The 17,362-nt window shown below is 38.9% G+C and overlaps 1 protein-coding gene across 2 annotated transcripts in view; it reads right to left on the minus strand.

The window, feature by feature from the left end:
- STXBP4 (syntaxin binding protein 4) overlaps positions 1-17,362 on the minus strand; it is a 147,352-nt gene that overhangs the window by 6,235 nt on the left and 123,755 nt on the right. For both annotated transcript variants that reach the window (XM_010837486.1, XM_010837485.1), the window contains one exon: positions 10,445-10,621. In XM_010837486.1, the coding sequence (XP_010835788.1) occupies positions 10,445-10,621 (177 nt within the window). The remainder of the gene's footprint in view (positions 1-10,444; positions 10,622-17,362) is intronic.

A 17,362-nucleotide genomic window follows, 5' to 3' on the forward strand; every position in this document is an offset into this window, starting at 1 on the left:
CGTGCTGCGATTCATGGGGTCACAAAGAGTCGGACACGACTGAGCGACTGAACTGAACTGAACTGAACCCTAAAGTGGCTTTCCATGTGGGGCTAGGGGTAAGGAATCTGCCTGCCAGTACAAGAGGTACAAGGGATGTGGGTTTGATCCCTGGGTTGGAAGATCCCCTGGAGTAGGGAATGGCAACCCACTCCAGTATTCTTGCCTGGAAAATTCATGGACAGAGGACCACGGCAGGCCACACTCTATGGGGCTGCAAAGAGTTGGACTGTGACTGAGCACACACATATAACTCTATTGATTGTTACAGTAAAACACATTTTAGTTAGCTTATGGTGGCTTTTTTGGACAACATGGCTTACCAGATGCTGACAGAAACCCCTGTTAGTGTGGCATAATCCAACATGCTGAAGATACACATACATATTTAATGTAGCATGACCCAATTTGAAGCTGAGCTGGCGGAGAAGTAAAAGAATGCCGTGAACAGTAAAGGAATTTCATGAAGACGTGCAACAGCATTGCTGCCTGAACCCACTGAAGTGAGAGTACAGTGGAGCACAACTTTATCTCAGGGTATTTGCTGATTCTTGGTGGCCTCTAGTTTGGGGTTTCATCAGGCACAAACAGGAGAACTTTAATGGGTAAATTAGGGAGAAACAAACCTCTTGATTTTGGCTCTGGTGAATGGTAGACCCCAGTGCACCACTCACGCAGGTTAGAGATCAGGATTTATATTACTTATGTGGTCTGTACATTCATAAGCTGAAAATTTAGTTTAAATTTTACCTGACTGGTAAAAGCAAACACAAACTTTCTTTAGTGGGTTAATTTCTAAATTCAGATATCAAAGAATTCCTACATTTAATGTATCAAAAGATGATGGCCTCAGTAAATAAGCTACTATGGATAAAAAGTCAGCTGAAGGACACAAATTATAGGATCAGACCTACAGAGATTGGAGATACTGAAGTGACTGAATACAGAATATAGTTAGAGTTGGACTATAAAGAAAGCTGAGCACAGAAGAATTGATGCTTTTGAACTGTGGTGTTGGAGAAGACTCTTGAGAGTCCCTTGGACAGCAAGGAGATCCAACCAGTCCATCCTAATGGAAATCAATCCTGGATGTTCATTGGAAGGACTGATACTAAAGCTGAAACTCCAATATTTTTGTCCACCTGATGCGAAGAGCTGACTCATTTGAAAAGACCCTGATGTTGGGAAAGACTGAAGGCAGGAAGAGAAGGGGACGACAGAGGATGAGATGGTTGGATGGCATCACCGACTCAATGGACATGAGTTTGGGTAAACTCTGGGAGTTGGTGATGGACAGGGAGGCCTGGTGTGCTGCAGTTCATGGGGTCACAAAGAATCAGACGCGACTGAGCGACTGGACTGAACTAATGTTCAATATGCTTTAAAAACTAAGAAAGAATTTAATGCATAATAAAGAGACAAGATACTATCTAAATAGATCCAGATGAAGTAAAAAAATCAAACTTAGAAATAAAAATGCAGTGCTTACTTAGCACATATACTAAAATTGGAATGATACAGAGATTAGCATGGCCCCTGCACAAGAATGATACACAAATTTATGAAGCATTTCATATTTTTCACTCTTTGATATAAATCACAGCAAGATCCTCTTTGACTCATCTCCTAGAGTAATGGAAATAAAAACAAAAATAAACAAATGGGACCTAATTAAACTTAAAAAGCTTTTGCATAGCAAAGGAAATAATAAACAAGATTAAAAGACAAGCCTCAGAATGGGAGAAGATAATTGCAAACAAAGCTACTGACATAGGATTAATCTCCAAAATACATAAGTAGCTCATATAGCTCAATATCAGAAAAATAATCAATCAAAAAACAGATAAGAGGCCTAAGCAGACATTTCTCCAAAGAAGACATACAGATGGCCAATAAACACATGAAAAGATGCTCAACACTGCACATTATTAGAGAAATGCAAAACAAAAATAAAATATCACTTCACACCAATCAGAGTCATCATCAGTTCAGTTGCTCAGTGGTGTCCGACTCTTTGTGATCCCATGGACCGCAGCATGCCTGGCCTCCTTGTCCATCACCAATTCCCAGCGCTTACTCAAACTCATGTTCATCTAATCGGTGATGCCATCCAGCCATCTCATCCTCTGTCGTCCCCTTCTCCTCCTGCCCTCAATCTTTTCTAGCATCACGGTCTTTTCAAATGATTTAGCTCTTCGCATCAGGTAGCCAAAGTATTAGAGCTTCAGCTTCAGCATCACTCCTTCCAGTGAATATTCAGGACTGATTTCCTTTAGGATGGACTGGTTGGATCTCCTTGCAGTCCAAGGGACTCTCAAGAGTCTTCTCCCAACACCACAGTTCAAAAGCATCAATTCTTTGGCTCTCAGCTTTCTGTATAGTTCAACTCTCACATCCATACATGACTACTGGAAAAACCATAGCTTGGACTGGACAGACCTTTGTTGGCAAATGTCTCTGCTTTTTAATATGCTATCTAGGTTGGTCATAGCTTTTCTTCCAAGGAGCAAGCAGTGTCTTTTAATCAGAATAGCCATCAACAAAAAAATTACAAATAATAAATACTGGAAGTGATGTGGAGAAAAGGGAACCCTATTACACTCTTGGTGGGAATTTAAATTGAAATGGCCACTATGGAGAATAGTATGGAGATTTAACAAACTAGGAATAAAATTACCATACAACCCACCAATCCCATGACTGAGCATAAATCCTGAGAAAACTACAATTCAAAAACACATGCACTCCAATGTTAACTGCAGCACTATTGACAATAGCCAGGACACGGAAGCAACGTAGATGTCCATCAACAGAAAAACGGGGAAAGAAGTTGTATGTATGTATATATATAAATACATGGACATATATATAGACACATACAATGGAATACTACTCGGCCATAAAAAGGAATGAATTTGAGTCAGCTATAGTGAGGTTGATGAACCTAGAGCCTGTTATACAGTTTGAAGTCACAAAAAGAAAAGCAAATATCGTATATTAACATATGTATGTGGAATCTAGAAAAATGGTACTGAAGAACACGTTTAGAGAGGAGAAATGGAGGCAGACGCAGGGAATGGCCTGGTGCACACAGCAGGGGAAGGAGCGGGCAGGGTGAGCTGAGCGCGCAGCACTGACATGTGTGCACCGTCAGGTGTGACGCGGACAAGCAGCAGGACGCGGCTGTACAGCACAGGGAGCCAGCCCGGTGCTCTGCGACGACCCACGGGGTGGAACGGTGTGGGAAGGAGGCTTAGGAGGGAAGGACACATGCACAACTGTGGCTGATTTGTGCTAATGCACGGTAGAGACCACCATGGCATTGTAAAGCAAGTATCCTTCAATTTAAAACAAGGCAGTAATAACTAGAAACTCAGTTAATGTGTTTGCTGTCCAGCAACTTAAGATAAGTTGAAAAGAGAACAGGTGAACTGGAAGACAGAGGTAAATAAATGTATAATAGAGCAGAAAAATAAAAATGGAAAATATGAAAAGAGAAGAGGTAAGGAAAAAGTAACCAGAAGATCTATCATATATCCAATATAAATTACATAGGAGAGACAAGAAATAATTAAAGAGAAATAGGTCAGGATAACAGCTTAAGGTTTTGCAGAAACAGTGAAAGACACTGTTACTCAGATCAGGAAACTCATTCCTTGAATCTCAGGCATATAAATAAAGATAGCTCAATACATGGCTGACCATAGTAAAACTTGTGACCACTTAAGATAAAATCACCTAAAAAGAAACAACACACTGCAAACAAATAACAGACTGAAATCTGATATCACAACCACGGAACAAAAACATTAAAGAAACTCAGTGCCAGTTTAACACCCTGAATGCTACACTTCAAGAACAAGAGTTAATAAATATGTTTCCAAACAAACAAAAATAAATTTCATTACAACAGATCCTATCTTTGAAAGATGAATTTCTAAATGCTGTACTTCAGGAAAAAAGAAAGCAATTCAAGCAAGAAGTTCTGAATTGCAAGAATGTTGAAAGAAGAAAATGATAAACATGGAGGTCAATCTAAACAAAGATTGACAGCACAAAAGAAAATGTAATAATATCTAATTTATGATGTTAAAAGTCAAGAAATAACTAAAATAATTACAAAATATTAAATAGAAAGAGACTTGAATTTGTAGTAAAGTTCTTACAGTATTTAGAAGTAGACTGATAGTGATTAGTTTTATAATTTAAGTTAAAATAGAAAGCTACCATTGCTATTACAAGATAATCATTAAAATTAGAAACAAGTGTCTAACTTCTAAACCAGCATGAAAATTAAAGTTGCTTAGTCGTGTCCGACTCTTTGAGACCCCATGGACTGCAGCCTGCCATGTTCCTCTGTCCGTGGAATTCTCCAGGCCAGAATATTGGAATGGGTAGCCATTCCCTTCGCCAGGGGATCTTCCCAAGCCAGGGATCGAACCCTGGTCTCCCACATTGCAGGTAGATTCTTTACCATCTGAGCCACCTGAAAGTGAAAGCAGCATAGTAAAATAAATGGGAGTGGGGGGACACAGGAAAAATCTGACCCAATCCAAACAAAAGGGGTGAGAGGGAGGTAAGACACGACAAACAACTAGAAAACATGGGACAAATAAAGCGCAGAAAATAAAAGGGCAGAAATTAAGCCAAGTACATTAGTGAATAAGAATGTAAATGCAAAGATCTTTCCAATTAAAGGTCAAAAACTAGTAAAATGGGAAAAAAATCCAATTACCTGTTGTTTACCATAGACAAAATTAAAATATAAGGACAGGGACTTCCCTGGTGGTCCAATGGTTAAAATCTGCCTTGCAATGCAGGAGGCGCAGGTTTGATCCCTTGGAGAACTAAGATCCCATATACTATGCAGTAAGTAAGCCCGTGCTCCGCAACTAAAAGCCTGTATGCTGCAATTACTGAAGCCCCTGTGCCGTAACTACTGAGCCCGAGTGCCACAGCTACAGAGTGCATGTGCCGCAATGAAGGCTCCTGCACGACACAACTAGGACCTGATGCAGCCAATCTAATAAATAGATCATATAAGGACTAACAGAGGTTTGCCAAGAGAACACACTGGTCATAACAAACACCTTCTTCCAACAACACAAGAAGACTCTACACATGGACATCACCAGATGGTCAACACTGAAATCAGATTGATTATATTCTTTGCAGCCAAAGATGGAGAAGCTCAATACAGTCAGCAAAAACAAGACCAGGAGCCGACTGTGGCTCAGATCATGAACCCTTTAGTCAAATTCAGGCTTAAACTGAAGAAAGTAGGGAAAACCAGTAGAACTTTCAAGTATGACCTAAATCAAATCCTTTACGATTATACTGTGGAAGTGAGAAATAGATTCAAGGGATTATATCTGATAGACAGGGTGTCTGAAGAACTATGGACGAAGGTTCATGACACTGTACAGGAGGCAGGGCTCAAGACCATCCTAAGAAAAAGAAATGCAAAAAAGCAAAATGGTTGTCTGAGGAGGCCTTACAAATAGCTGTGAAAAGAAGAGAAGCAAAAAGCAAAGGAGAAAAGGAAAGATATACCCATTTGAACGCAGAGTTCCAAAGAATAGCAAGGAGAGATAAGAAAGCCTTCCTCGGTGATCAGTGCAAAGAAACAGAGGAAAACAATACAATGGGAAAGACTAGAGATCTCTTCAAGAAAATTAGAGATACCAAGGGAACATTTTATGCAAAGATGGGCTCAATAAAGGACAGAAATGGTATGGACCTAACAGAAACAGATGAGATTCAGAAGAGGTGGCAAGAATACACAGAAGAAGTGTACAAAAAAGACCTTCACGACCCAGATAATCACAATGGTGTGATCACTCACTTAGAGCCAGACATACTGGAATGTGAAGTCAAGTGGGCCTTAGGAAGCATCACTACAAACAAAACTAGTGGAGGTGATGGAATTCCAGTTGAGCTATTTCAAATCCTAAAAGATGATGCTATGAAAGTGCTGCATTTAATATGCCAGCAAATTTGGAAAACTCAGCAGTGGCCACCGGACTGGAAAAGGTCAGTTTTCATTACAATTCCAAAGAAAGGGAATGCCAAAGAATGTTCAAACTACCACACAATTACACTCATCACACGCTAGCAAAGTAATGCTCAAAATTCTCCAAGTCAGACTTCAACAGTATGTAAACCGTGAACTTCCATTTGTTCAAGCTGGATTTAGAAAAGGCAGAGGAAACAGAGATCAAATTGCCAACATCCACTGGATCATCGAAAAACCAAGCGAGTTCCAGAAAAACATCTGCTCCTGCTTTATTGACTATACTGAAGCCTTTGACTGTGTGGATCACAACAAACTGTGGAAAATTCTTCAAGAAATGGGTACATCAGACCACCTGACCTGCCTCCTGAGAAATCTGTATGCAGGTCTGGAAGCAACAGTTAGAATGGAATGACAGACTGGTTCTAAATTGGGAAAGGAGTACGTCAAGGCTGTATATTGTCATCCTTCTTATTTAACTTATATGCAGAGTACATCATGAGAAATGGTGGGCTGGAAGAAGCACAAGTGGAATTAAGATTTCTGGGAGAAATATCAATAACCTCAGATATGCAGATGACACAACCCTTACGGCAGAAAGTGAAGAAGAACTAAAGAGCCTCTTGATGAAAGTGAAAGAGGAGAGTGCAAAAGTTGGCTTAAAGCTCAACATTCAGAAAACTAAGATCATGGCATCTGGTTTCATCACTTCATGGGAAATAGATGGGGAAACAGTGGAAACAGTGTCAGACTTTATTTTTCTGGGCTCCAAAATCACTGCAGATGGTGACTGCAGCCATGAAATTAAAAGACACTTACTCCTTGGAAAGAAAGTTATGACCATCCTAGACAGCGTATTAAAAAGCAGAGATGTTACTTTGCCAACAAAGGTCCATCTAGTCAAGACTATGGTTTTTCCAGTAGTCATATATGGATGTGAGAGTTGGACTATAAAGAAAGCTGAGCGCCAAAGAATTGATGCTTTTGAACTGTGGTGTTGGAGAAGACTCTTGAGAGTCCCTTGGACTGCAAGGAGACCAGTGCATCCTAAAGGAGATCAGTCCTGGGTGTTCATTGGAAGGACTGATGTTGAAGCTGAAACTCCAATACTTTGGCCACCTGATGAGAAGAGCTGACTCATTTGAAAAGACTGTGATGCTGGGAAAGATTGAGGGCAGGAGGAGAAGGGGACAAGAGAGGATGAGATGGTTGGATGGCATCACCGACTCGATGGACATGGGTTTGGGTGGACTCTGGGAGTTGGTAATGGACAGGGAGGCCTGGCGTGCTGCAGTCCATGGGGTCGCCAAGAGTCGGACATGACTGAGCAACTGAACTGAATTGAACTCATAATCTGAGTCTAAAATACATGCAGAATTAAAAAAAGGCTGAAAATCATAAAAAAAAAATACAGATAAAAGATCAAAGGATTATGTAGCCACCACACATGTAAAGAAAAAGAACTAGACAGGGTCATCAGATGAAGATTTAGAGTAAAAGAGGCTTTTGAATGAAAGGGGCTGGGATAGTTTATCATTCATTTAGAAAAAGAAAGAAAGAATGAAATGGACCCCTATCTCATACAATGACATAAAACCATGAAAGAAGGATCAAATTTTAAAAACTTTTAGAGACAAATACAGAAACATTTTTGAGAATGGAGGGACTTCTAGAAAGACACATGAAGGAAAAGATCGATTAATTGGATTATATGAAAATAACAGCTGTTCATTTCACATTAGGGTGCAAAGGCAAGCATAAATTCAGGAGAAGAGTTTTACAACATCAAAAATAAAAACATTTCACATAGAAACAAAAATGCCTAATAAATGCATAAATATTAGCTCAACTGGCTATCTGGGACAAGAGGCAAAGCCCTGGTTTACTGCATTTCGTGGTGTAAATAATCTTACATGGCTCATTTCAAGCTAACCACCTGATGTCACTGAACACAGAGTTAAGATCAGTTTAAATACTTTCAAACACAACTGGCATTGCCTAATTATAATTAGAAAGCCGATCATACAATCATCACTCAACCTACCAATCCCACTCTAGTATGAACAAAAGAGAACTGCTACACATGTGGAGTAGGATATACATACAAAACTTTTTAGCAACATTGTTCATAAAAGAAGAAAAGTAAAACAGTTGTACTGTCTATCAAATATAGTATGGACAAATATACTGTAATATATCCACTCAATGGAATACAAAAAAGGCAATGAAAAGACATGAACTAGCTATAAACTTCAAATAAATAAATCACAAATACAAAATCTTGAGTGAAAAAAACACAAGTCGGAATAATAAAAGTAATATGTTTTCTACTCATATAAAGTTGACAAACAGGCAAAATTCAACAATACATTGTTAAGGGATATGTGCATGCATGCTTAAGTGCTCAGTCATGTCCAACTCTTTGTAACCCCATGGACTGTATTCCACCAGGCTCCTCTGTCCATGGAATTCCCCAGGCAAGAATCCTGGAGTGGGTAGCCATTCTCTTCTGCTGGGGATCTTTCATACCCAGGGATCAAACTCAGGTCTCCTGCATTGTGGGTGGATTCCTTATTGTCTGAGCCACCAGTGAAGACTAAGGGATATATATATACAGGTAGTAAAATAATCAAGAAAATGGTTAAGATTAAATCTAGGAAAGTGGTTTTATGGGATGAAATTGGAAAGGGACATTGTGGGTCTTCAAATGTATTGGTAAGTTTTTATTTCTTAAGCTGAAGGAAAAAATAAATAAAAAGGGAGATAAGTAAACATAATGATAATATAAGGGAAAACTTGTAAGAAAAATATTTATTGTTATAAAAATAATCTGCTTTAAAAATGAATATCTGAATCTGAATTCTGTAATATTTTGATGAGTATCTCTTCAAGCAATCTCAAACAAAAAAAAGTTTCCTTCTTTTTCTCCACTGGTATTGGGTTTGGAAAATGTTGAGATGTTCATCTCTAACATCTCTTGGGAAAAAAAAAATGATTATTTTCAGACATGGGCTAATGGCTTAGTTCAGGATTTTGTTCTCTTAACAAAATTTTGTTCCTCTGAATGGCATGAGACACCATTATGCTAAAAAAGAGAACTGAATTAATTATATTACCACAAAACTTAGGACAAAAATATTTTTCAGCTAGGAGCTGAAATAGAGAATAGCAAATAACCTACGCTTTAAAACATTGAATAAATTCATATGAATTACTTAAATGTTATATTATTTAAAAAGAAAGTATTTTTAAAGACTTGATTATCCCTCTGAAAATAAATCAAGTTATTATTTAAAAAGTACTTTTAATATTTTGATAATCCCACCAATATTTTCAGAATTATGTTAAGTTACTCACATGAAATAAGCATATATCTCTGATTTCAGAACATAAACCTAGGTCAAGAATAACAAATATATGCAACATTCCTTAGTATTTCTGCCATCTAAAGTATTGCTCCCCCTTGGCCTTATGGTATTATCAATGGGTGACAGGAACATCAGACTTCTTTTGGAACTCGTTTAAATGGCAAATGTGAAAAATGCATCTCTTAGATAACCAAAGAAAATTTCAGACTTTCTTCTGTATCTTGCTTTTCTAAAATTAGTTTCATTTCCACTTAGTATATTTAAAGTATTTAACTCTTTTATGTTTAAATAAATAAATGTAAGTTTTTCAAATTTGTTTTATGTTCTCTTAAAAGATGACTGGATTAGAGACATAAACACTTATTATGGTTAGAAAAAAATTCTAGGAAGTTATAAAATATCTATTTCAATTTATTTAATTTTCTACCTTATTTCAGTGAAAATAAAGTATATATGTCTATTACAGTTTTTGAAGACCATTCAATGAATATAGTACATATAATGTTTTACAAAATCACATAATAAAAAAAAATTCACATTAAAAGAAAGGTCACATTGCCTTCTGAAAAGCATTCAGTATTTTGCTACTGAAATTGAAGCCTGCTAAATTCAAACTCAAGTTTCTTTCTCTTAATTAACTTGGGCCTTTGGCAAAAAATTATTTAACTTTCACACTTCCTCAAGTGTTCTAAACAAAGAGTAAAACAGAATTAAAAGACAAATTAGCAAGTTTAGGGAAAAAGGAGGAAATCAATGTAATGGGACTTAATGCTTGAGTTGTACAATGTTGACCAGTGACCCAAATAAATTTGGGGCACATACTTTTCCATCCCAAAGCTATCTGGATAAAGGGAGGCTCATAACCTTCACATTACCCCCACCATGACACATCATCCTACCACTGAATAACAGAAGACAAACACTGACCTAGTTTAGAAGTGCAGACGAAAAAAAAAATGAAAACAGGATACATAGCTACGGCAAGGAAACCATGGTAACCAGAAAAGGGAACTGTTTTGCTTACTTTATTTTGGTCAGAATAATCAGCAAGCTGAGCCTTCAGCTCTGTAATCTCAGCCTCTAACAGACGGATCACTTCCTCGTAATCCATTTCCATTCCCTGTGCCTGTCTCTGCGCAGCTTCGGCAAGATGAAGCCGACTTCGCAGGGCTCTTGCTTCTTCGACCACAGCTTTGGCTTCCTAAATATTTAAAAAAATAATGTCATTGAAGAAAAGAATGTAAAAATAGTAGCGGTTTAAACAAATTATTTTCTTCTTTCTGGAAGTTATAATTCAAAAAATGAATCAATATAGTTATATTATTCACATCTCAATTTGAAGAGGGTTCAGGATGGGGAACACATGTATACCTGTGGTGGATTCATTTTGATATTTGGCAAAACTAATACAATTATGTAAAGTTTAAAAATAAAATTAAAAAAAAAAAGAAAACTAATATTCATGTTATTTAATTAAGGTCATGCGTGACCTTACTTTTCCTTGATTTCTTGGATAACTTTCAGTATGGACTCTCCAACTTCACACATTTAGGAGAGAATTTTGAAAATAAGAGAAGCAGAAGAAAATTGAAAATGGAAAATAGAATAAGAATTGGCTCAAAAGATAAAAAGAGCAGACTTCTACAAGTCAAGTAGGTGGTAGGGCTCATGTTCTATGAAGGTTTTTGCAGCTTCATCAGATCCTGCTGAGAGATTTATAGTGTTAAGGGCTTCTCAGTGGTCCAAGCCCCAGGAGCCAAATCTTATTCCTAGACATCAGTCTAAGAGCTACCTCCCCATTTTGATTTAAGCCAAAAGGCAGAATTCAGTAGTAAAATATACAGCCATTTCTATAGGATGCAATGCTCACCACATTTAGAACAACACTGAGGGAAAGGCATTACTAAAAGCCATTTTATACATAATCAACAGAGGCTCAGAGAGGTAACATAACCTATGCAAGGGCAGATACCAGTGCCAAAATTTAAACCCAGCTTTACCTGACTCCAACATTAATGCTCTTCTCACCATTTTACTCCACCACTACATGACAAAAACAAAACCAAAACTATACACTCGCTGTATTTTTCATCTTAGGAAGTGGATGGTGTGGCCCAAAGCATTTGCACGCTCAAAACTGTGCCTTGATGCTGGCTCAATAACAGTTCCCAGGACACCAATATAATTTAATATTGCACTTGCTATAATGTAAACCATTTCTTTCTTTTTTTTTTTTACTTGATGCAGAAATTGTTTTTCTCTGCAATGGAACTTTCTGCTCCAATTGCCGTGGCTAATATTCAACTATGGCTATTTTAATTTTCTGGGAGCTTTTACAGGACGCTTGCTTTTGTTTGAGCCTAGGGGAGGGTTAGAAATATTTTTACTACAGGACATATTTTAAGGGTCAATTTTTCATTCTTACATTCAATAACTATTAAGTACTTACTGTGTGTCAGTTTCTGTCTCAGGTACTGAAGATGGAGCACCTAACACAATACAAAGTCCTCCTTTTGTCCCCCGATATTTATAATCTAGTTTGGGGAGATGACAAACTAGAGAGAGTCAATGAAGAGCTCACTTAGAAGACTTTTAATCAGAGAACAGCAGAAAGGATGGAGCTTTCCGGGCAGAGAGAACAGTTTGTGCAAAGGAACTGAGATAGCATTGTGCATCCATAGCATTCTGCATCTTGAGAGAACAGCAAGGAACCCAGGGTGGCCGAAGTAGACAGGAGGAGAGGACAGGAAGGAGGGGGTGCAGGACATGGGGGTAAAGTGCTCACAGGTCTCTGGGCAGGGATGGTGCTGGCATGGAGTGACAGATCTTGAGAGCCTTTGTAGGCCATTGTAAGGACTTTAGTTTTACTCACAGCCAGAGGGAAAGCGACTGGAGAGTGCTGAGCAGAGACGCGGTAAAAGGACACCTATCTAACTAACACATCCGTCAGTTCAGCCCAGACGATCAAGGGTTACCAGTGTCACAACTGGATCAACTTCACAAAAGACTGCACAAATGGGAGGTAATGGCCTAGTATGTGTCAACAGGGCTCTAAATATTTTGGATAGATCACCTCAAATAATCTACCCAGTGCTGTGAGAGGTATGTCCAGTTTTACCCTCATTTAATAGACAGGAAACTGGAAAGTTAAGTAGTTTGCTCAGAATCACAAACTTAGTAAGTGGCAGAGCTGGGATTTGAACCCAGGCTGTCTAGTTACAAAGTCCACAGTCTTGGCTACAGAATATGCTAAAAAAACAAATCACTTGTAGATGACAACATCATCGGGGCCCAGCCCTGCATGAGCTCAGGATGTGGCCATTACAACACACTCAAACACATTTGAGGCTGCTATACCATTCCCCATTTTCCATTCAATCAGGCTAGGAAAAAAATAATATTATCACTGAAGAGAAAGGGAGGGGCAGAGAATTCACCATAGCAGCAATGAAGAATAACTAATTCGATGATTTGTCTCCTTCACAGTTGCTTCATACAGCCTTTATTCCTCTATACAAACAGCACTTTTATTTTTGTTCAAAGAACGCTAGTTAATTAAATGAAGAATCTGAATGGAATTTATACAGCCATTATGGTGCACTGATGGTAATACGGTGTGAAATGCAGTGGGGTGGTAAGAGATGCAGAGGTTTTGCTGCTGAATAAATTCATGTCATTTCTTTTGTAAATGTATAACTGTCAGGCTGGTAAATGTGACCCCTTAGCAAAGTTCTAGCCCAATTCCCACTGAATGGCTGTTTAAAAGATCAGTGCATTGAAATGACGACTCTTAGAGGAAGCAGTAAAGAAAAGATAGCAGCAGTGTGCCACATTTAGCAATACAGGATCACATAAATCCATTTTTTCTTTTCCTCCTGGGCTGTTTTCTAATAACTGTAAAGCCTCCTATGTCAGTAATAATTGAGCCAGAATTTTCCTAGTACCTCACCATGAGCCTGAAATCCAATCAGGCGAAATGTGGTAGCTAGTTCACTGATTTACTCTGTTAGGTACAGATTAATTCAGTTTAAAAGTTAGAAAACGCTGGATCATAAAATAGCAAGGGAATTCCAAACAAGCATCTACTTCTTCTTCACTGACTACACTAAAGCCTTTGACTGTGTGGATCATAACAGTCTGTGGAAAATTCTTAAAGAAATGGGAACACCAGACCACCTTACTTGTCTCCTGAGAAACCTGTATGCAGGGCAAGAAGCAACAGTTAGAACCAGACATGGAATAATGGACTGGCTCAAAATTGGGAAAGGAATACGTCAAGGCTGTATATTGTTACCCTGCTTACTTAACTTATATGCAGAGTACATTATGAGAAATGCCAGGCTGAAAGACTCAGAAGCTGGAATCAAGATTGCTGGGAGAAATATCAACAACCTCAAATATGCAAGTGATACCACTCTAATGGCAGAAAGCAAAGAGGAACTAAAGAGTCTCTTGATGAATGTGAAAGAGGAGAGTGAAAAAGCTGGCTTAAAACTCAGCATTCAAAAAACTTAAGATCCTGGCACCTGGTCCCATCACTTCATGGCAAATAGATGGGGAAAAAGTGGAAACTGACAGGTTTGACTTTCTTTGGCTCCAAAATCACTGTGGATGGTAAGTACAGCCACAAAATTAAAAGACGCTTGTTCCTTGGAAGAAAAGCTATAACAAACCTAGACAGCGTATGAAAAAGCAGAGACATCACTTTGCCAACAAATGACCATATAGTCAAAGCTATGGTTTTTCCAGTAGTCATGTACAGATGTGAGAGCTGGACCATAAAGAAGGCTGAGCGCCAAAGCATTGATGCACTCGAACTGTGATGCTGGAGAAGACTCTTGAGAGTCCCTTGGACAGCAAGGAGATCAAATCTGTCAATCCTAGAAGAAATCAATTCTGAAAATTCATTGGAAGGACTGATGCTGACGCTGAAGCTTCAATACTTTAGCCACCTGATGCAAAGAGCTAACTCACTGGAAAAGATCTGGATGCTGGGAAAGACTAAGGGCAGGAGAAGAGGGTGAGAGAGGATGAGATGGTTGGATGGCATCATGGACTCGAAGGACATGAGTTTGAGCAAATTCTGGGAGATGGTGAAGGACAGGGAAGCCTGTCGTGCTGCTGTCCGAGGGGTCACAAAGAGTCAGGTAGGACTTAGCAACTGAACAACAAAGATGTAATAGCAAATCAGAAAAATCAACAAAAGCATTATGCATTTTAATATTAAGCAGTACAAAGAAATGCACTAAAAGGGAATCCTAAATTATGAAGGCATATCCCTGACATAACATTGTTTTAGTGACACAGAGAAAATGACTTCAACTTACACTGTCTGGTTGTTAAATCAGGATTTTCCACCTTAGAATTTCACAATGAACCGTCAGGGAAGATCAGACCAAATCCTTTGAAAATATACTTCACACTAATGAAAATCTTTGTAGGCTACAAGAACTTCGCTACGTGATTGTGTTGAGACAAAGGGCAGCATAAGCTCAAAGGACAAAATACCGTATGTTTCCATATACAGCACTTTTCTCCCTGTAAGGCACTGTTGTTGCTGTTCAGTCACTAAGCAGTGTCGGGCTCTTTGTGACCCCATGGACCGCAGCATGCCATCCCTGTCCATCACCAGCTCTTAGAATTTACCTAAACTCATGTCCATTGAGTCCGTGATGCCATCCAAACATCTCATCCTCTGTCACCCGCTTCTTCTCCTGCCCTCAGTCATTTCCAGTATCAGGGTCTTTTCCAGTGAGTCAGCTCTTTGTATCAGGTGGATAAAGTACTGGAGCTTCAGCTTCAGTGCTTCCAATGAATATTATGTTGATTTCCTTTAGGATTGACTGTTTTGATCTCCTTGCTGTCCAAGGGACTCTCGAGTCTTCTCCAGTGCCATGAGTTGACAGGCTACTTTATGTTCCAACTCTCACATCTGTACATGACTACTAGAAAAACTACTAGAAAAACTAGAAAAACTCTAGCTTTGGCTAGAGACCTTTGTTGGCAAAGTGATGTCTCTGCTTTTTCAAATGGAGGCTAGGTTTGCCATAGCTTCTCCTCCAAGCAATAAGCATCTTTTAATTCTGTTGCTGGAGTCACTGTCCACAGTGATTTTGGAGCCCAAGAAAATAAAACCTGCCACTGTTTCATTAACATGATATTGAATAAAAAATATGGGCGTTAGATATACTTCAGAATCTTAGATATATGATTTTTTTTTTTCATTTTCTGGCTCTGTAATTCCCCAAGACTCAGTTTTTTCATTTGTATAAGGGTAAATAACAGCATCCACTTAATAAGCTCAAAACAACTCTCACAATAAGGGTTAAAGAACTACAGCTCTTGGTACACTTTTTCCCTGTTCCTCTTCATTGTTTTCAAATAGACACATAATCACCAACGCGCTGAGAGGGCTAGACTGGATGAAATGACTGAGGCACTCAAGCAGTTCTTTGGAAGTAAAACGTGCACGTCTTTTTTAACGTTAGCAACAGTTATGTAAAACCTTCCCTTCTCTAGTTGTGAGTTTTAACGGCTCCCCAAAGTAGAAGGAAAAAGCACTAACTGCAGTTGCTCATTTGTAATTAGGCAGCACATCCACATCACTAAACTGAGAAGTTCTGTAATTTTTAAGCTAATCAGTAAATCTTTCACAATGTCAACTGCTGACAGGAGAAAAAGGAGGCCTCCAAGAGATATATGTTTTAGTGTATTGTAACTTATGCTACCAAGCCCAAAAGAATACTGCTCTTATCAGCTTCCTACATCCACTCACTGGAAAACCCTTCTTGGTCTCGGTCCCGTTACAGCCTGTGAAAAAGATTAAGGGTTACTGCAGGAAGAGGGATGTTGAAGGAAAAATGTTTAAAAGCAAGCTATATTTAGTTTCCTTAAGTATTGATTTTATTAAAATACGCTTAATGTTCCTCTCAAGGGATGATCTCAAATAATTTGCTAGTGGTTCAAAAAAGGAATCTACAACTCATCCCTTAACCATGACATTGTTGGAGGAGAAAATGAATTCACAGAACTTTATGTACGTCTCTGATGTGTGTTCTTCCCCTTCCTTTCCTTTTGCCTTCTCTGGGTGTACATCCATCCCTCTCTTCCGCCTCCATACCTAACCAGTTATCAGGCACTGTGAATTCTTCACTGGTGATGTTTGCACCACTCCTTAATATCCATTCTTACCATCAAGCTATTATTCATGTCTTTAACATCTCACACATAGGTGCACACTGCATACTCTGTTCTTCACTATAATGTACTCTACATACTTCTGAAGGATCAATTTTCCTGAAATATTGCCTAGGAAACAAACCTAGATAAAATGTTGCTAAGAACATGGTACACGATAAATATATTCTCAATCTCTACACTTGAAGGTTCTCCACTATTTGTTCCAAATCAGTCTTTCCAGTTTTAGCACACTGACTCTCTTATGGATTAACATATCCAAGTGCGTTCACTTACCAATTTCCCAGACTAAACTCTCTCACCTCCAAAATACTTTTGAGCACATTATTCCTTCCACTAGGTGAATATATTTTTCCTCTTTTTCTCCTTCATCCAGCTGCCATCTATTCTTCAAAATCTACTTTAGATTTTATCTTTTCTCATCTTTCCAGACCACTTAAGCTTAAAATGGTCTTAGCTGTGGAGCGGGTTCCTCTCTAGTTGCAGCAAGAGCGGGCTACTCCCCATTTGTGGTGCACGGGTTCTCCTCTTGGTGCGGCACACAGGCTCTAGGGTGCGCAGGCTTCAGAAGCTGTGGTTTGTGGGCTCAGTAGTCGTGGCTCCCGGGCTCCAGACCACAGGCTCAGTAGTTGAGGCACACAGGCTTCATTGCTCCACAGCAAGTGAAAACTTCCTAGAGCAGGGATCAAACCCATATCTGCTGCATTGGCAGGCAGATTCTTTACCTCTGAGCCACCAGGGAAGT

This window comes from Bison bison, unplaced genomic scaffold (genome assembly GCF_000754665.1).
Source record: "Bison bison bison isolate TAMUID 2011002044 unplaced genomic scaffold, Bison_UMD1.0 scf7180017864075, whole genome shotgun sequence".
NCBI classification, from domain to species: domain Eukaryota; kingdom Metazoa; phylum Chordata; class Mammalia; order Artiodactyla; family Bovidae; genus Bison; species Bison bison.